Here is a 20290-nt window from a genome sequence, read left to right as displayed (position 1 = left end):
ATCACTATATTACCTCTGCAGTACCTGCCACTGCCACTAGTAGGATAGTGACATCACTAAAGTCTATAAAGTTTAGAAATAAATATATCTTATCGTAGAAAACCCGAGTGTATTTATTTATTTATGATACTTTCAAAAATACTTTGTTCACGTTGGAAATAATAGGAGGCTGTTATTGATTGATTTCACGGATCATCTTGTGGCATATGGATCATGATCAATAATGATATCATGGATCATGATCATTAATGATATCATTAATTATATCATGGATCATGATCATTAATTATATCATTAATTATATCACCGGTCCTGTACTCCGCCCCGGTAACAAGATGTGCACATGCACGCTCTACAGTGGGGGAAGTACAACAGACCAACAGCACGTGCACCAAGGCCCGCCCCACTCGATCATGATTGGAGGAAGGCCCCTCTCATCCTGATTGGATGAAGGCTTTGCCACCCAAAGCCCAAACCGAAACTAGGGTTTTTTGACCCCAGGGGCTCACTGGGGACAGGGAGGAACTCCTTATATGGTCAGCACACTTTATAGTAGGGAGGATTATCCAAAAAATAAGAAAAAATAAGTGATATTTGAATTAAGTGAAATCACTGAATATACCTTTAAATCTCCTTCCTCTCCACAGTGGGGGAAATATTACTAATGGCATTCTTCAGTGTGGTTGTTGTTTACAATTACTACTGTATGTAGTAATTACTACATACAGTAGTAATTACTACTGTACAGTAGTAATTACTACATACAGTAGTAATTACTACATACAGTAGTAAGTACTACTGTATGTAGTAATTACTACTGTACAGTACTACTGTATGTAGTAATTACTACATACAGTAGTAATTACTACATACAGTAGTAATTACTACATACAGTAGTAAGTACTACTGTATGTAGTAATTACTACATACAGTAGTACTTACTACTGTATGTAGTAATTACTACTGTATGTAGTAATTACTACATACAGTAGTACTTACTACTGTATGTAGTAATTACTACTGTACAGTATGTTACAGTACAGTACAGTATGAGCTTGTAGATCTGCTACTGTATGTTTGGTGAAAGATACCAGCGTTGGAGCCTAGTGTAAATCAGACATACTAGCATTAACTCTTACACTTCCAGGTTGCCAGGTTCCATTGAATGTAAAATGCACACTTGACCTTAACACATTTACACTCCCTTTGAGTGTCTCCTATTAAATAGTCTAAATGTTGGCCTTTTTCTTACCTGCTCTAATTTGTTTAAATGTATATATTTTCTTGAAGTTAATACCTTGGCAGTAAAGATGAAGTTAATACCTTAGCTGTAAAGATGAAGTTAATACCTTGGCTGTAAAGATGAAGTTAATACCTTGGCAGTAAAGATGTAGTTAATACCTTGGCTGTAAAGATGAAGTTAATACCTTGGCTGTAAAGATGTAGTTAATACCTTGGCTGTAAAGATGAAGTTAATACCTTGGCTGTAAAGATGAAGTTAATACCTTGGCTGTAAAGATGAAGTTAATACCTTGGCTGTAAAGATGAAGTTAATACCTTGGCTGTAAAGATGAAGTTAATACCTTGGCTGTAAAGATGAAGTTAATACCTTGGCAGTAAAGATGTAGTTAATACCTTGGCTGTAAAGATGAAGTTAATACCTTGGCTGTAAAGATGAAGTTAATACCTTGGCTGTAAAGATGTAGTTAATACCTTGGCAGTAAAGATGAAGTTAATACCTTGGCTGTAAAGATGAAGTTAATACCTTGGCAGTAAAGATGAAGTTAATACCTTGGCTGTAAAGATGAAGTTAATACCTTGGCTGTAAAGATGAAGTTAATACCTTGGCTGTAAAGATGAAGTTAATACCATGGCAGTAAAGATGAAGTTAATACCTTGGCTGTAAAGATGTAGTTAATACCTTGGCTGTAAAGATGAAGTTAATACCTTGGCAGTAAAGATGAAGTTAATACCTTGGCTGTAAAGATGAAGTTAATACCTTGGCTGTAAAGATGAAGTTAATACCTTGGCTGTAAAGATGAAGTTAATACCTTGGCAGTAAAGATGTAGTTAATACCTTGGCTGTAAAGATGAAGTTAATACCTTGGCTGTAAAGATGAAGTTAATACCTTGGTAGTAAAGATGAAGTTAATACCTTGGCTGTAAAGATGAAGTTAATACCTTGGCTGTAAAGATGAAGTTAATACCTTGGTAGTAAAGATGTAGTTAATACCTTGGCTGTAAAGATGAAGTTAATACCTTGGCTGTAAAGATGAAGTTAATACCTTGGTAGTAAAGATGAAGTTAATACCTTGGCTGTAAAGATGAAGTTAATACCTTGGCAGTAAAGATGTAGTTAATACCTTGGCTGTAAAGATGAAGTTAATACCTTGGCTGTAAAGATGAAGTTAATACCTTGGTAGTAAAGATGAAGTTAATACCTTGGCTGTAAAGATGAAGTTAATACCTTGGCAGTAAAGATGTAGTTAATACCTTGGCAGTAAAGATGTAGTTAATACCTTGGCTGTAAAGATGAAGTTAATACCTTGGCAGTAAAGATGAAGTTAATACCTTGGCTGTAAAGATGAAGTTAATACCTTGGTAGTAAAGATGAAGTTAATACCTTGGCTGTAAAGATGAAGTTAATACCTTGGCTGTAAAGATGAAGTTAATACCTTGGCTGTAAAGATGAAGTTAATACCTTGGCAGTAAAGATGAAGTTAATACCTTGGCTGTAAAGATGTAGTTAATACCTTGGCTGTAAAGATGAAGTTAATACCTTGGCTGTAAAGATGTGTATCATTTGCTCCTTGTCTTTGACTAATCTAAACTTTCACAGACATTAAGCTAACGGTTTAGTCACACTTTTAGACTGGAGGACGATTCTACAAATGTCTTCTAAATCCTGACAGTTTTCTGAAAAACCTCATGTTTCTGTCAGTCGTTCTCAAACATTTTCATGTCAAAGACCCCCAAGATTATATGTAATTGGCCGCCGGCCCACCATCTGAAAATATGTTGTTCCAGGGACCCCCCCAGAAGCAAGGATTTTAGTTAAAAACATTTGCACCACATTTTCACAAATTTTGAAAAATAGCAGACCTATAAGCTCGTAGCTTGTAGATCTGCTATTTTTCAACAGCTAAAGTACAACATAATGCTTAAAACACCAAAAGGGGTTCCATCTTAAGTTAAGATGGAACCCCTTGTTTTGTTTTTTAATGTTTTTTTTTTGTGGCTTTTGCCTTTATTTTATGGAGGGACAGACAGTAGGCTTACAGGAAATGGGGAGAGAGATGGGGGGGGAAGACATGCAGTAAAGGCCGTCGGGATCGGGAGTCGAACCCGCGGCACACTGCCAGACTGGGTTACCAGCCAAGGTGCCTGGACCACTGAGCCACGGCCCAGGCCCCCTTTTGGTGTGTTACGCATTATGTTGTACTTAAATAGCAGACCTACAAGCTCGTAGCGTGCCACTCGTGGTGCGCTATGAGCTTGTAGATCTGCTATTTTTCAATAGCTAAAGTATAACATAATGCTTAGTTAAAACACCAAAAGGGGTTCCCGTCCAGACTGGGTTAAAGTATTCAATCCATTTATTGTCTTAAATTGGCCACATCTCAAATCAGATTAACGTTTTCTGAAATCTGTGAAACTGAGATTCTGAGTTGGACAAAAAAACAGCTGATGAATCAAACTTTTAATTTACTTTATCACATTCACAACACGCTCAGGTCCAACGCAATAATTTAGTTTATTTCTTTTTTTACACAAGTCACACAATTAATTTACAAGCTGTGATATTACACCAATCAACAAAGAGATAACATGACATGGATATATATAGGAATTTAATATTTCTTTGATAAGTTACAGTTGAATTACAGTTTCCAAATGTGTGCGTCTATAAATGACTAGAGTGAGGCATAGCCATGTGGATGTTTCGCACTTCCTCAAAGAAAGCTCTGTCAGCTTGTCAAGCCCATAATATGGAACTGATGGATTTGTTGAAAGTTGTGGAAAAATTAAAGGAATAAAACATCCAAACATACAGTAAGTTATCAAGCTGGGTCCGACAGCAAGTACTTTTACAATACTACTTAGTAATACTACAATAGTACTTCTCCAATACTACTTAGTAATACTACAATAGTAATACTACAATAGTACTTCTCCAATACTACTTAGTGATACTACAATAGTACTTCTCCAATACTACTTAGTGATACTACAATAGTACTTCTTCAATACTACTTAGTATTACTACAGTAGTATTTATTAGTACAATAGTAATACTACAATAGTACTTCTCCAATACTACTTAGTGATACAATAGTACTTCTTCAATACTACTTAGTATTACTACAGTAGTATTTATCAGTACAATAGTAATACTACAATAGTACTTCTCCAATACTACTTAGTGATACAATAGTACTTCTTCAATACTACTTAGTATTACTACAGTAGTATTTATTAGTACAATAGTAATACTACAATAGTACTTCTCCAATACTACTTAGTGATACAATAGTACTTCTTCAATACTACTTAGTATTACTACAGTAGTATTTATTAGTACAATAGTAATACTACAATAGTACTTCTCCAATACTACTTAGTGATACTACAATAGTACTTCTTCAATACTACTTAGTGATACTACAATAGTACTTCTTCAATACTACTTAGTGATACAATAGTACTTCTCCAATACTACTTAGTGATACTACAATAGTACTTCTCCAATACTACTTAGTATTACTACAGTAGTATTTATTAGTACACTAGTAATACTACAAATAGTACTTCTCCAATACTACTTAGTATTACTACAGTAGTATTTATTAGTACAATAGTAATACTACAAATAGTACTTCTCCAATCTACTTGTCCTGCCCCGGGCAGTGGTTCCCAAAGTGGGGTCCGGGGACCCCCAGGGGTCCTTGAGGGAGTTCCAGGGGGTCCGGGGACCCCCAGGGGTCCTTGAGGGAGTTCCAGGGGGTCCGGAGACCCCCAGGGGTCCTGGAGGGAGTTCCAGGGGGTCCGGGGACCCCCAGGGGTCCTGGAGGGAGTTCCAGGGGGTCCGGGGACCCCCAGGGGTCCTTGAGGGAGTTCCAGGGGGTCCCCAGCTAAATGATCATTTGGAACCAAATGGACCCTTATGGGTCTGTAACTCTGAGAGTGTACAAATGGAACCAAACAGACCCCATTTGGTTCCATGTGTACGCTCTCAGTTAAATTAGCATTGATTTTACAATATAAATTGGGGGTCCCAGAGATAGAAATGCCATTAAATGGGGGTCCGTATCCTAATGCATGTCAAACTGGCGGTCCTTGAAATTAAACTAGTTGAGAATCCCTGCTAGAGCCGTAAAAATCTTCTCTTATGGGGGTCCCTGGCATATCTTTCCAAATGGGGGTCCGCTGGGCTAATTAGTGTCAATTTGGGGGTCCTTGACATGAACCAGTTTGGGAAGCAGGTATTACTGTTGCCAGCAGTGCAGCGCATACATCGCCTCCGTTGCCTGAGGATTGTAAAACACTACAGAGTTTCTTCATACATTATTTGATCTATATAGCATCAATAATCCATTATATTTCATTGTACACATACTGGGTTCTAGGATCCAACCATTAGTCTAAGTCATTTAGGCCCAACGTCGAAATAAAAACAACGTTCGCTCTGAAAGAATATATATATTCAAAGATTTGTGCCGCATTTTTACGATTTTTCAAAAATAGCAGATCTACAAGCTTGTAGATCTGCTATTTTTCAATAGCTAAAGCATAACATAATGCTTAGTTAAAACACCAAAAGGGGTTCCCGCACAGAACGGGCTAAGTCATTTGAAGGATGGACACTTTGGATACAAGCACTAGAAACTGACAAAATGTCGCACTAAATTGTTACTTTAATAGCATGTTTGGACAGGTTCTGCTTGGCCGTTGTTTGGGCGAACAGGGCAGTCCATATTGTCGGACCCCGTGGTGTCTGTTATATCTAACCTGTTGGGCGAACAGGGCAGTCCATAATGTCGGACCCCGTGGTGTCTGTTATATCTAACCTGTTGGGCGAACAGGGCAGTCCATATTGTCGGACCCCGTGGTGTCTGTTATATCTATCCTGTTGGGCGAACAGGGCAGTCCATATTGTCGGACACAAGACAACTAACAGAACACTTGAGTGAGTGTTGTAAACATAAATACAAAACAAAAAATGGACAAACATTTGATTTGGAATGGCAGATGTACACAGTATAGCATCACCAAAACACAGACAGAACTCACAGCATGACAAAAACAACAAGGTAGTTTCAACTTTCAACACAAACACTCATAATGTTACACTGACAATCTGCGCCTCTGCCTCTGCCCCTGTGTGTGTGTGGTGAGTGTGTGGTGTGGGTGTGTGTGGGTGTGGTGTGGTGTGTGTGTGGGTGTGTGTGTGGTGTGTGTGTGTGTGTGTGTGTGGTGTGTGGTGTGGGTGTGTGTGTGTGTGTGTGTGTGGTGTGTGGTGTGGGTGTGGGTCGTTTATCGGAAGTCCTCAGCAGAGAACATGCCCTTGGCCCGGCGCAGAATGCTGTCCTTGGAGGCGTCGTAGGGATGCTCTTTGGACGGGATCTCCAGGACGGCAGGGATGGACTCCATGTGGCCGTCGATGGCGTGGCGAATCATCTCGGCGATGAACTGGTTAATCAGGATGATGCCGATGTCGTTACGGGCCAGGAAACTCCTGGAATGAGAGGTCAAAGGTCACGTTACGGGCCAGGAAACTCCTGGAATGAGAGGTCAAAGGTCACGTTACGGGCCAGGAAACTCCTGGAATGAGAGGTCAAAGGTCACGTTACGGGCCAGGAAACTCCTGGAATGAGAGGTCAAAGGTCGTTACGGGCCAGGAAACTCCTGGAATGAGAGGTCAAAGGTCATACACAGGAAACTCCTGGAATGAGAGGTCAAAGGTCATACACAGTAAAGATCCTCATATCATATTTAGTCTAATTTAACCAAATTAACCCCTTTTGGTGTTTTTTAAAGCATTATGTTATACTTTAGCTATTGAAAAATAGCAGATCTACAAGCTCATAGTGCGGCACCGAGTGCCGCGCTACGAACTTGTAGGTCTGCTATTTTAGAAAAATCGGGAAAATGTGCCTCAAATCTTTGAATATATATTATTACAGAGTGAACATTTTAACTCAAATCTTTGCTTCTGGGGGGGTCCCTGGAACAACATATTTTCAGATGGGGGGGGGGGGGGGGTCAGAGGCCAATTAAATTTTTTGGGGTCCTTGACATGAAATATTGAGAACCACTGATACAGAAACATAAGGTTTTTCAGAAAACTGAAGATTTTTTTTTAAATTTCGACGTCAGGCCTTAATGGGTTAACCCCTTGTGGTTTGTTCTGCTATGCCACCAACATGTGGAATGCCCTACCAACAAAACAAAGGGTGACTCCGTCCTTATCCACCTTCAAAACAAAGGGGGACTCCGTCCTTATCCACCTTCAAAACAAAGGGGGACTCCGTCCTTATCCACCTTCAAAACAAAGGGGGACTCCGTCCTTATCCACCTTCAAAACAAAGGGGGACTCCGTCCTTATCCACCTTCAAAACAAAGGGTGACTCCGTCCTTATCCTCCTTCAAAACCACAGGTGGCTGCAATTCGTAACGTAGCCTTAGATAGTATTTGATACAGACGTATAGCATGTTATGTAGACTTAGATAGTATTTGATACAGACGTATAGCATGTTATGTAGACTTAGATAGTATTTGATACAGACTTATAGCATGTTATGTAGACTTAGATAGTATTTGATACAGACTTATAGCATGTTATGTAGACTTAGATAGTATTTGATACAGACTTATAGCATGTTATGTAGACTTAGATAGTATTTGATACAGACGTATAGCATGTTATGTAGACTTAGATAGTATTTGATACAGACTTATAGCATGTTATGTAGACTTAGATAGTATTTGATACAGACTTATAGCATGTTATGTAGACTTAGATAGTATTTGATACAGACTTATAGCATATTTGTGGCAGCGGTGGCCGAACGGTTTGCGGAGCGGTCTTGATACCGGAAGGTCGCCAGTTCGTATCCCCGGACCGGCACGTTAAAATTACCACCGCTGAAGTGCCCTTGAGCAAGGCATTGAACCACTACCATGAAATGTTCTATGAGTATAGTTTCATTAATCATTATATAGATATTCCACTGTTACGTTCTTAGCTTACACATGTTTCATGATAACTACTTGACTTGTTATGTATGTGATGTATTGCCATGCTTTTTGTTCTTGCTTAATGTAAATCGCTCTGGATTAAGAGCGTCTGCTAAATGCCTAAATTGTAAATTGTAAATTGTATAACTACTTGACTTGTTATGTATGTGATGTATTGCCATGCTTTTTGTTCTTGCTTAATGTAAGTCGCTCTGGATTAAGAGCGTCTGATAAATGCCTACATTATAATTGTAACTGGCCCCTAGTGTAAAAAGTATTAAGCTTATGTTTACTGTACATATTTAAATGACCCCACCCTCCACCTGTTTACTGTACATATTTTCTGTTTCATTACTACCTTTTATTATGCAATTTGTGCATATTATTTGTCTTTAAATGTTTTGATGAATTGAATACACACTCAGGACCCCAATGGAAATGGAAACAAACCATAGATGGGCTTTCTTGGGTTATCCTTTTGTATGAATATCATGTAACTATGCTTTTAACTTAAGTATTCAATGCATCAACTAACTTCCTGTATAAGCAGACTTTTTGCTCTTATTTTGAAATCCCAACCCAGTGCACGTCGTTGATTAGAGGAACCTGTGCGTAAAGGCTGTGTGTGTGCTGTGTGTGTGTGGCTCTGTAAACACTGCTGTGTGTGTGCTGTGTGTGTGCTGTGTGTGTGCTGTGTGTGGCTCTGTAAACACCGCTGTGTGTGTGCTGTGTGTGTGTGCTGTGTGTGTGTGTGCTGTGTGTGCTGTGTGTGTGCTGTGTGTGTGTGCTGTGTGTGTGTGGCTCTGTAAACACCGCTTTGTGTGTGCTGTGTGTGTGTGCTGTGTGTGTGTGTGTGTGTGGCTCTGTAAACACCGCTGTGTGTGTGCTGTGTGTGTGTGTGTGTGTGTGTGTGTGTGTGTGTGTGTGTGTGTGTGTGTGTGTGTGTGTGTGTGTGTGGCTCTGTAAACACCGCTGTGTGTGTGCTGTGTGTGTGTGCTGTGTGTGTGTGCTGTGTGTGTGCTGTGTGTGTGTGGCTCTGTAAACACCGCTGTGTGTGTGTGTGTGTGTGCTGTGTGTGTGTGTGTGTGCTGTGTGTGTGTGGCTCTGTAAACACCGCTGTGTGTGTGTGTGTGCTGTGTGTGTGTGTGTGTGTGTGTGCTGTGTGTGTGTGGCTCTGTAAACACCGGCTGTGCGTAAAGGCTGTGTGTGTGTGCTGTGTGTGTGTGGCTCTGTAAACACCGCTGTGTGTGTGCTGTGTGTGTGTGTGCTGTGTGTGTGTGCTGTGTGTGTGTGCTGTGTGTGTGTGCTGTGTGTGTGTGCTGTGTGTGTGTGGCTCTGTAAACACCGCTGTGTGTGTGCTGTGTGTGTGGCTCTGTAAACACTGCTGTGTGTGTGTGTGTGTGTGTGTGCTGTGTGTGTGCTGTGTGTGTGTGCCTCTGTAAACACCGCTGTGTGTGTGCTGTGTGTGTGTGTGTGTGTGTGTGTGTGTGTGCCACGACACTCATTAGCCCTGCGGACCCCCATTTGAAAATATATGCCCTAAGGACCCCCATAAGGAGATTTTGACAGCTCTAGCAGTGATTCTCAACCCCCAGTTTGACATGCAACAGGCTACGGACCCCCATTTAATGGCATTTCTATCTCTGGGACCCCCAATTTATATCGTAAAATCAATGTTAATTTAACTCTGAAAGTGTAAGGGTCCATTTGGTTACATTTGATTAGCCCGTCTCCGGACCCCCCGGGTTGAGCTCCTTTGGACCCCAACCCATAGGGTCCGGTATCACCTAGCCCGTCTCCGGACCCCCCGGGTTGAGCTCCTTTGGACCCCAACCCATAGGGTCCGGTGACACCAAAGCTACATGATAATTCTCAAACGCACAATGACACCGTTGCGTTTGATTTTGCTGCGCTGTTCGTGTGTGATGCTGACATATTCCAAAAGAAGCATATATCTGCTATAGGAGCCAACGGAAACATCAATGAAACTTTCCTTTGGCGCAGAAGCCGTTAAGTATTTTTAATCTTTGTCAGACCGTTTTGGCAGCTCTGAAATTCTCTCTTTCGTCCTTCCTTGTTGACATCCCATTGTACCGCCTCCAGCATCGGGGGTTGGCTAGCTGCGCCTCCCTACGCGCCTCGTAGGTGCAGCTAGCCAACCGAGATGTCAACAAGGAGGGACCGAAGAGAGAATTTCAGAGCTGCCAAAATGGTCAAGCACAGTTTAAAAATACGTAACGGCTTCTGCGACAAAGGAAAGTTTAATTTATGTTTCCGTTGGCTCCTATAGCAGATATATGCTTCTTTTGGAACAAATAACTAGCACACACACGGCGCAGCAAAGGCGGTTGCGACGGGAAATCGGGTTGTATATTATATTTAACATATACGTGGGAAGGGACCCTACGTCTAAAGTCATCAAAATGTCAGAAAACTTTAACGTAGGGTCCCGAGAGGGGCTAACATTTGATTAGAGTTAGAGACCCATAAGGGTCCATTTGGTTCCAAATCTATTATTTAGCTGGGGACCCTGCCATATGGTAGCTCGGAGCTACAGGTGTATATATGGGGCTAAATTGATGTTAGAATATCATATGCTATATATATATATATATATGTGTCATAAAGAGGCGAGCCTTTAGATACAAAACACATCGATCTTCGAATATTTTGCATATTATTTACAATTTAGGCATTTAGCAGACGCTCTTAATTCAGAGCGATTTACATTAGGCAAGAACAAAAGTAAGGGAATACATCACATATAAAATGCATTTATCAAGAAACATGCGTAAGCTAAGAACGTAACTAGAACATATCTATATAATGACACTATACATATATACTATACTATACATATATACTACACTATACATATATACTATACTATACATATACACTAGAATATATTTATAGGCCTATTTGTCAGTTCAGAGTTGCTCTCTGCGCCCTTACATTAGGTCCAGTTGGTATTTGATAAACATACATCTACGAGAGTAAATCTTAGAGATAAATCAAATTACAGGATCATTTTGAAGGTCATTTCTGCAACAGACAGACAGAGCATCATTATTATTATTAGTAGTAGTAGTATTATATAACTCACTTGAAGGTCTCTTCTATCTCGGTGATGCTCGTGTCTTTCTCGACCACCAAGAAATTGGGCTTTCGGTTCTTGTTGAGCTCCCCCACCCCCCCCAGGAGGAACCCGGTGCAGGTGTCCTCGTCTCCGATCACCGCGATCAGCTTGCCCCGGCCTGCCATTATTGATTATCGATCGATCGGTGCAGAAGATGACCAGTTAGCAGTAGGTTGTTGTTGATGTGGAGATGAAATGACAGCTCTTCGCCAGAATGTCTCCTCCGGATCATATGGATCATGTGAGGGAGTCAGCTGACCGTTTGGAACATCCGCTCTTCTGATCACATGAACGGGCCTCCTGTCCCGTCCTGTAGCGCCCTCTGCTGGAGCTTTATGGAAATGTGATAGAAATACAAAAAATAATACTGTTCTGTCCATCAGCAGATTATTATAAATTATTGCTCCCGATTATTAATATTCTATGCACTTTTTTTAAATGGATTCTAATATTTCCCTCGGTAATATTATTATTAGTAACTGAGATGATCATTCATCTCACTATAATGTGTGTGATGACGCAATGGTGTGATGGCCGTGTGACGTCACGGGCAGTGAGTCAGGTGACAGTCACGTGACAACACGCAAGGAGGAAATAACACTTAGATCCAACTGGACGAAGAACAACAACAATATTATTCTGAGAAGAAGAATTCACTTGAGAAATGGTGAGCTTTTTGCTAAACTTGCGTCATATTTCACACTGATTATATGGTCTTAATTAAAGAATGCATTGCAGTCTTTGATCTCCTATGGAGTTATACTTTGTTACAACTGTTTACACTTCTTGGCTCTAGAGTAGCCATGGTTCACATGACAGTCATGTTTCAGGGCTAGCTTTAGAGATGCTATTATATCATTACAGCTGGCCTGCTGTTAGATTTATCATTCTGAATCTGAATATTAATTGTTTAACTTTAACATCTGTAGAATAGAATACCCACCTACTCTTTGACCTTGTCTACTGAGTTGGAGATCTTTTTCTTTGACCTTGTCTGAGTTGGAGATCAGGGTTGGACTCCAGCACCAGCTCAGGGTGCTATTAAACCTTTGATTGATTGGTTGAAAATTGTATTAACAGTTTGCAGAATTACAGTACATTTCAAGCACAAACTCAATACAAAGGCTGTTAACTGTGAGTGGACGACCCAATTAAGCATTACACTTGTTTACAACAGGGTCCACCATGTTCAATTCATCAAAACATTTAGAGACGTACAAATAGACACTTCTATATAGACAAAGAACAGTACAGGAATTCATCATAATGGAGGTAAAAAGGGAAAAGAAACATATACAGTGAGGGGAAAAAGGGGGGGGCGGTGGGGGGGGATTCAGATTTTACGGGGGCCAGTTTCGAATTGCAGCCGTCCGTAGGTGCCCTTTGAGAGCGGTTTTGAAGGAGTCAAGGGATTCGCATGTCTTAATGACTGTTGGTAGGGCGTTCCACATTTTGGTGGCATAGGAGCGAAAATAATTTAGTCCCTTGTTTGTGCCGAATCTGGGTTGAACATGATTCGTTGCACTCCCTCTGGTGTTGTGGGTGTGGACTTCGTTAACATTAAGGAAGTATCTAGACAGGTACATGGGTATCTTGGTGGAGTATCGAATCTTGTGGACCAGACCCATTGCAAGATGCTGTACCTATTAAACGTTACAGTATTCACTTTTACAATACATGTAGCCGATGCTTAAACCTTGCTGGACTGTCTTGAGTCTCCCAGTTCATTTCCCTGGACAAAACACCTCAAATGAAACATGTACAGTACAACAGTTGGACTACTGTACAGTTTACGACACAAATTTGTTTTGAATTTAACATTTGCTATGATCACGCAAGTGGGTTTACATTATGATGTGTTCTCTGTGTGTTTCAGACCACTCTGCACTGACCCAGGGTCTGTTTACCATGTGTTCTCTGTGTTTCAGACCACCTGCACTGACCCAGGGTCTGTTTACCATGTGTTCTCTGTGTTTCAGACCACCTGCACTGACCCAGGGTCTGTTTACCATGTGTTCTCTGTGTGTTTCAGACCACCTGCACTGACCCAGGGTCTGTTTACCATGTGTTCTCTGTGTGTTTCAGACCACCTGCACTGACCCAGGGTCTGTTTACCATGTGTTCTCTGTGTTTCAGACCACCTGCACTGACCCAGGGTCTGTTTACCATGTGTTCTCTGTGTGTTTCAGACCACCTGCACTGACCCAGGGTCTGTTTACCATGTGTTCTCTGTGTTTCAGACCACCTGCACTGACCCAGGGTCTGTTTACCATGTGTTCTCTGTGTGTTTCAGACCACCTGCACTGACCCAGGGTCTGTTTACCATGTGTTCTCTGTGTTTCAGACCACCGCGGCACTGACCCAGGGTCTGTTTACCATGTGTTCTCTGTGTGTTTCAGACCACCGCGGCACTGACCTAGGGTCTGTTTACCATGTGTTCTCTGTGTGTTTCAGACCACCTGCACTGACCCAGGGTCTGTTTACCATGTGTTCTCTGTGTGTTTCAGACCACCTGCACTGACCCAGGGTCTGTTTACCATGTGTTCTCTGTGTGTTTCAGACCACCTGCACTGACCCAGGGTCTGTTTACCATGTGTTCTCTGTGTTTCAGACCACCTGCACTGACCCAGGGTCTGTTTACGATGTGTTCTCTGTGTGTTTCAGACCACCTGCACTGACCCAGGGTCTGTTTACCATGTGTTCTCTGTGTTTCAGACCACCTGCACTGACCCAGGGTCTGTTTACCATGTGTTCTCTGTGTGTTTCAGACCACCGCTGCACTGACCCAGGGTCTGTTTACGATGTGTTTTCTGTGTGTTTCAGACCACCGCGGCACTGACCCAGGGTCTGTTTACCATGTGTTCTCTGTGTGTTTCAGACCACCGCGGCACTGACCCAGGGTCTGGAGAGAATCCCTGACCAGGTGGGGTACCTGGTGATCAGCGAGGATGGCGTGTTGGCGGTGAGCGTTTTTAGGACTCTAGGATTAATAGGATTAATTAATAGGATATTATTAATTAGGATTAATAATAATAATGGGGTTTCCTGTGCTGTTATTTGTAATTGTGGTAAAGACTGACCTATCCTAGGCATGCAGGCATTAATATAGAGTATAGACCATGTGGTAAAGACTGACCTATCCTAGGCATGCAGGCATTAATATAGACCATGACTCAAACCTTTTAATGTCAACGATCACAGTTTGATTCAGGCCAGCGGTTCCCAAACCTATTTGGCCGTGCACCCCGTTACGTTCCGACCTAGCTGATGCACCCCCTGTTACGTTCCGACCTAGCTGATGCACCCCCTGTTACGTTCCGACCTAGCTGATGCACACCCTGTTACGTTCCGACCTAGCTGATGCACCCCCTGTTACGTTCCGACCTAGCTGATGCACACCCTGTTACGTTCCGACCTAGCTGATGCACCCCCTGTTACGTTCCGACCTAGCTGATGCACCCCCTGTTACGTTCCGACCTAGCTGATGCACCCCCTGTTACGTTCCGACCTAGCTGATGCACACCCTGTTACGTTCCGACCTAGCTGATGCACCCCCTGTTACGTTCCCACCTAGCTGATGCACACCCTGTTACGTTCCGACCTAGCTGATGCACCCCCTGTTACGTTCCCACCTAGCTGATGCACACCCTGTTACGTTCCCACCTAGCTGATGCACACCCTGTTACGTTCCGACCTAGCTGATGCACCCCCTGTTACGTTCCGACCTAGCTGATGCACCCCCTGTTACGTTCCGACCTAGCTGATGCACACCCTGTTACGTTCCGACCTAGCTGATGCACACCCTGTTACGTTCCGACCTAGCTGATGCACCCCCTGTTACGTTCCGACCTAGCTGATGCACACCCTGTTACGTTCCGACCTAGCTGATGCACCCCCTGTTACGTTCCGACCTAGCTGATGCACACCCTGTTACGTTCCGACCTAGCTGATGCACACCCTGTTACGTTCCGACCTAGCTGATGCACCCCCTGTTACGTTCCGACCTAGCTGATGCACACACATGGACATATAAATTGCATAAGCTAGTATATAGAGACATATAATTCCTATTTATCGGCTCCGGCGAAATCTACAATCTCACGATATCACCAGGTTGCAAAAGCCATGACTTTCCCTCAAAGCCACGGCTTAAAATTGAGACCATTTTGCAAATGCACCTGAAATTTAATTTACGGCTGTCCATAATTTCTGTCAAACTGGGGGTCCTTGAAATTATCTTATCTTTTCAAAGATAGTCTGTGGGCTAATAAGTGTAAATGTTTCCCAACCATGCATTTGTAAGGCTACTTTCATGTTATGTATTTATTCATAAAAACACTAAACAATATTTTTGGGGCAAGTGGCTATGACCTGTACTTGCAGCTCAACAAAAGCTAATTCCATGTGTATGACGGAGGGAAAGGTCACGATAAGTTAAAATCTCCACGATATGATGTGAAGTGTTTTTTTGCTTATCACGATAAACGAAAACGATTAACAACACACACACACACACACACACACACACACACACACACACGTAACATATCTGTTGCTCTTGTTGACCGTCACATTCTGTGGTTATGCATATTTAATCAATTCAAGCCTAATCTCTTATTATTACATTTATTTGTTTTTGGTCTCAGTCTGCCGGGGAGCTGGAGAATGACGAGCACGCAGCGGGCGTCATCATGAGTATGGTCCGCACGGCCTGCCGCTTCCGCCTGGACGGGTCGACCGAACCTCACTTCAAACGCATGTCTAGTAAGATGAACCTCACTTCAAACGCATGTCTAGTAAGATGAACCTCACTTCAAACGCATGTCTAGTAAGATGAACCTCACTTCAAACGCATGTCTAGTAAGATGAACCTCACTTCAAACGCATGTCTAGTAAGATGAACCTCACTTCAAACGCATGTCTAGTAAGATGAACCTCACTTCAAACGCATGTCTAGTAAGATGAACCTCACTTCAAACGCATGTCTAGTAAGATGAACCTCACTTCAAACGCATGTCTAGTAAGATGAACCTCACTTCAAACGCATGTCTAGTAAGATGCAGACACCATTCATGGAGAGCCTAACCCTACCAGGTGGTAGGGTTAACCAGCAGCCTAACCCTAACGGTAGTGGTGTGATTATTGAGCACACCAGTATTGTTTTTGGCAGCAAATTTCTATTTTAGTTCGTAGTACTAGAATAGTTTTCATTTAGTTTTAGTCGTAGTCCCTTGAATAGTTTTCATTTAGTTTTAGTCGTAGTCCCTTGAATAGTTTTCATTTAGTTTTAGTCGTAGTCCCTTGAATAGTTTTCATTTAGTTTTAGTCACATTTTAGTCACCTGGACCTGTCTTGGCGTTAGTCTAATTTTTGTCGACTAAATGTCATGCGATTTTGGCCGACTAAATCTACGGTTTATTTCGTCGACTAAAATGTATTTTGGCGGGCCTTGATGGCGCGTAGTGGCTGATTTTACACTTTCCTGAAAATAGCCGATCTACAAGCTCACAACGCGTCGTGCTGCGACGCGTTGTGAGCTTGTAGATCGGCTATTTTCAGCATGCAACCAAGTGTAAAATGAATTATACTGGATCTCTTGTCCACTAGTCCCTTCCTAGCATTTTAGTCTAGTTTTTATCTGTTGACGAAATCGTCATTGCCATTTAGTTTTCGTCAGTGAAAAAAGGTAGTCGACGAACATTTTTCGTCTTAGTTTTAGTCGACGAAATCAAACACTGGCGCATACGATGACAATAAGTTGATGAAAATCTGTTGACGTGCCGTGCTACAGTACTGTACTTTCAATGAGAAAGTTGATTATGTCCCCAGTATTTAACTACAAAATAAGAAACTAGCTTTCACGCTAGTAAATAGTAATTAAGCAACATTGGTCATTTAACGTCCATCACACATTTTGACCATAAATGTACACTGTGGTCAGAATACTGGATGTATCACAGATTATCCTATCCTTTATCCTTTATCCTTATTATTCTTTATATTAAGATAACCTGAGTCTGTCTGTTCTACGTGTATCTCAGTGTATCTGAACGGGCACACAGGCATTGACCATTAGCATATTGCCGATGGTGAGGAAACCATCACTTCACTTGCCTTCACTTTCCCTAAATGTAAGCTGTTTATTAGCGTTTTTGTGTAAAAACACCAGAGATTTAGAGTTCGGCTAGTATGGCATCTGTTGTCATGGTTACACTCTCTGCCTCTATAGAGACACACGGGGACTATAAGTTTCACACCCTCAAATGAGACAGCAGCCCCACTTCTGGTCCGTTAGAACGGTGTACTGCAGGCCAGCCCATAGAAGTCCATTGAAATGCAACTGTAGTTTTGTACTTTTAAAATAATACCAAATTAACTGAAGACTATATTGATTTGAATAAAAATATGTTTCCAAATGTATGAAGTGTCTTTGTCAACATATATTGTTGTTTTCTCAATAGAGGATGTATTTCACATTTAATTTACCACTTGAATGAGTTACCCATAATGTTAACGGAGCAGAGGGGAGACGGCAGACAGAGAACCTGTCGCTTTTAAGGGACGTCACTGCCTTTACGAGACTACGAGCGCCGACTTTGCAGAGTGGAATTCTCAATATACATCCCGATCCCGACTGACTTTGTTATTCATGTCTATATTTTGAACATGTCACGGGCTTACTAATATGTTCTACCTACCTCGGAGCTCCGACGGTGTGTTTTACTGTTGTTAACTTGTTGTATAATATACTTGGCTAAATGGAGGAGTGACATATCCTGACATTTTCATCTATTGAACTACTGAATTCTCCAGATAATTTTCCACAAATACATAGCATATAAAACGAAACACAACAAATGTATTGAAAACCTCAAGGGATGCGACCGTGACGTATATACCGTGCGACCACTTTCACCTGAGATTTACAATGCTAGCACTTTTGAATCTCTGATGGAGTATATTATAATACATTGTGGGATGTATATTCAGATGGCAGGTATGTGACATTGAAAAGGACAAATCAAACATATGGGACACTTTAATAGAAAATCGCTACAGCCTCAGTAATGAACCAGTGAAATTAGGGTATTTTATGATGCCTCTCATAGGGATTGCATTGGCAGCTGAAGTTGAAACGGACCAGAAGGGGCCGCTGTCTCATTTGGGAGCCTGACATTTGTAGTCCCTGTGTGTCTCTATGGCATCTCTAGTCGTTGGATAGACTTGGTTTACACTGAAATGTTCGCTGTTCCTAATAATGCTGGATAAAAACTGTAAATTCAGTGTTAGTGTGTGTATGTCCGGTCAATATTATTATATTTATATACACCATGTATGAAACAAACAGAACTCCCCCCACGGGACTCAAGCAATCAATTAATGAATACCTTTTGCAATACCTTTTTTTTCGGCCCGAAAATTTGTGTTGTGTTGTCATGATTTGTCACAACTTGAGTTGGCTTTGTACGAGGCTCAAAAGGTCTTTAAATAAATACTTTTTGAAAGGTCTATGAGGAAAATGAACGGGGAATAATTTCCTGGGCCCTGGTAGGGGGTGGGACTGCGACGCTCTGTTAACGTAGATATCATTACCATGGAAACATGTAATTTGAACTTTATTTTTCTCTCTGTTTTGTTCCCCAACAGTCATCCTGGCAGACTATACCTACGTAGTGACTGTCTCTGTTTTGTTCCCCAACAGTCATCCTGGCAGACTACACCTACGTAGTGACCATCTCTGGACAGAAGGTCTTCGTGGTGAAGCGTCTGAACAACCACCAGGAGCCAGCGGTGACGGTCTAGAGGAGCCAGGCGGTGACCGTGTAGCAGCTAGAGTCTAGCTGCTAGACTCTAGCTGCTACACGGTCACAGCTAGAGTCTAGCAGCTAGACTCTAGCTGTGACCGTGTAGCAGCTAGAGTCTAGCAGCTAGACTCTAGCAGCTAGACTCTAGCTGTGACCGTGTAGCAGCTAGACTCTAGCAGCTAGACTCTAGCTGTGACCGTGTAGCAGCTAGACTCTAGCAGCTAGACTCTAGCTGCTAGAGTCTAGCTGCTAGACTCTAGCTGCTAGACTCTAGCTGTGACCGTGTAGCAGCTAGACGGCTCTCACCACCGATGATACAGAGATGCTGAAAGGAACCTGCGTGCGTGACATACAGGACTATGCATGGCCAGTTTGGCCACTGATGTTTTAAGATCATAACCGATTGTGAGGATGTAGATGCCATGGTGTGTACGGGACCGTGACCGCTGTCTGGTGTACGGGACCGTGACCGCTGTCTGGTGTACGGGACCGTGACCGCTGTCTGGTGGACGGGACCGTGACCGCTGTCTGGTGGACGGGACCGTGACCGCTGTCTGGACATCGTGTACATCGTGTGTACGGGACCGTGACCGCTGTCTGGGGTACGACGTGCCACGGTGATTTACTGCAACAACAAGTCGTTGATTGTTGGGTGTCTGTGAGGTACAGTACTGAGGCTTACAGCTGTACTGTACATGTACTGTACATGTATGCTCTCCTACAGTCCTGCAGAATAACCACCTGAATGGGATGGTTTTTGGTGCAACTCTGTTTACAGATTGTTTTTGTTCAGCACCTGATGTTTGTTTGTTTGTTGAGATGTGCTTCTGTTTGGGCGACTGTTTAACCCGTTACTGTTTAGTACAGAAGCATCGACTAGTATTATTATTGTTCCCCTTCCATCTGTTTATAAGTTCTTTATGTTGTTTTGACTGAGATATGCTTTAAATCACTGGTTCCCCAAATGTTTCATGTCAAGGACCCCCAAATTGACACTCGTCATTAGCCCCGCGGACCCCCCATTTGAAGACATGCCAGGGACCCCCCATTTGAAGAGACATGCCAGGGACCCCCCATTTGAAGAGACATGCCAGGGACCCCCCATTT

At 42.2% G+C, this 20290-nt stretch overlaps 2 protein-coding genes across 2 annotated transcripts; one reads left to right on the top strand and one right to left on the bottom strand.

Annotated features, from left to right (window-relative positions):
- Positions 1-3735: 3735 nt before the first annotated feature.
- atp6v1f (ATPase H+ transporting V1 subunit F) lies at positions 3736-11648 on the bottom strand. Its single transcript, XM_079530641.1, has 3 exons — positions 11346-11648; positions 4834-6736; positions 3736-4649 (listed from the first exon to the last, which is right to left on the bottom strand). The coding sequence occupies exons 1-2, from the start codon at positions 11501-11503 to the stop codon at positions 6535-6537; spliced, it is 360 nt and encodes a 119-aa protein (XP_079386767.1). The 5' UTR covers positions 11504-11648; the 3' UTR covers positions 3736-4649; positions 4834-6534.
- A 275-nt stretch (positions 11649-11923) lies between these two features.
- On the top strand, positions 11924-19224 carry lamtor4 (late endosomal/lysosomal adaptor, MAPK and MTOR activator 4). The gene is made up of 4 exons (XM_079530666.1): positions 11924-12045; positions 14257-14340; positions 16025-16142; positions 19081-19224. Exons 1-4 carry the CDS (start codon positions 12043-12045, stop codon positions 19179-19181), a joined length of 306 nt encoding a protein of 101 aa, XP_079386792.1. The 5' UTR covers positions 11924-12042; the 3' UTR covers positions 19182-19224.
- The last annotated feature ends 1066 nt before the right edge of the window (positions 19225-20290 follow it).

Source organism: Electrona antarctica, assembly GCF_951216825.1.
Source record: "Electrona antarctica genome assembly, contig: scaffold_47, whole genome shotgun sequence".
NCBI classification, from domain to species: Eukaryota; Metazoa; Chordata; class Actinopteri; order Myctophiformes; family Myctophidae; genus Electrona; species Electrona antarctica.
The sequence above is the reverse complement of the archived record's forward strand: the minus strand, read 5'-3'. Positions and strand labels throughout refer to the sequence as shown.

Bases quoted from the DNA above. Each gene is read 5' to 3' on its own strand.
- lamtor4 (XM_079530666.1), top strand. The intron at 14,341-16,024 runs GTGAGCGTTTTT...TTTTGGTCTCAG, and splicing joins GCGAGGATGGCGTGTTGGCG to TCTGCCGGGGAGCTGGAGAA. The intron at 16,143-19,080 runs GTAAGATGAACC...GTTCCCCAACAG, and splicing joins TCACTTCAAACGCATGTCTA to TCATCCTGGCAGACTACACC.
- atp6v1f (XM_079530641.1), bottom strand. From the start codon at position 11,503: ATGGCAGGCCGGGGCAAGCTGATCGCGGTGATCGGAGACGAGGACACC. The intron at 6,737-11,345 runs GTGAGTTATATA...CTCTCATTCCAG, and splicing joins GAGATAGAAGAGACCTTCAA to GAGTTTCCTGGCCCGTAACG.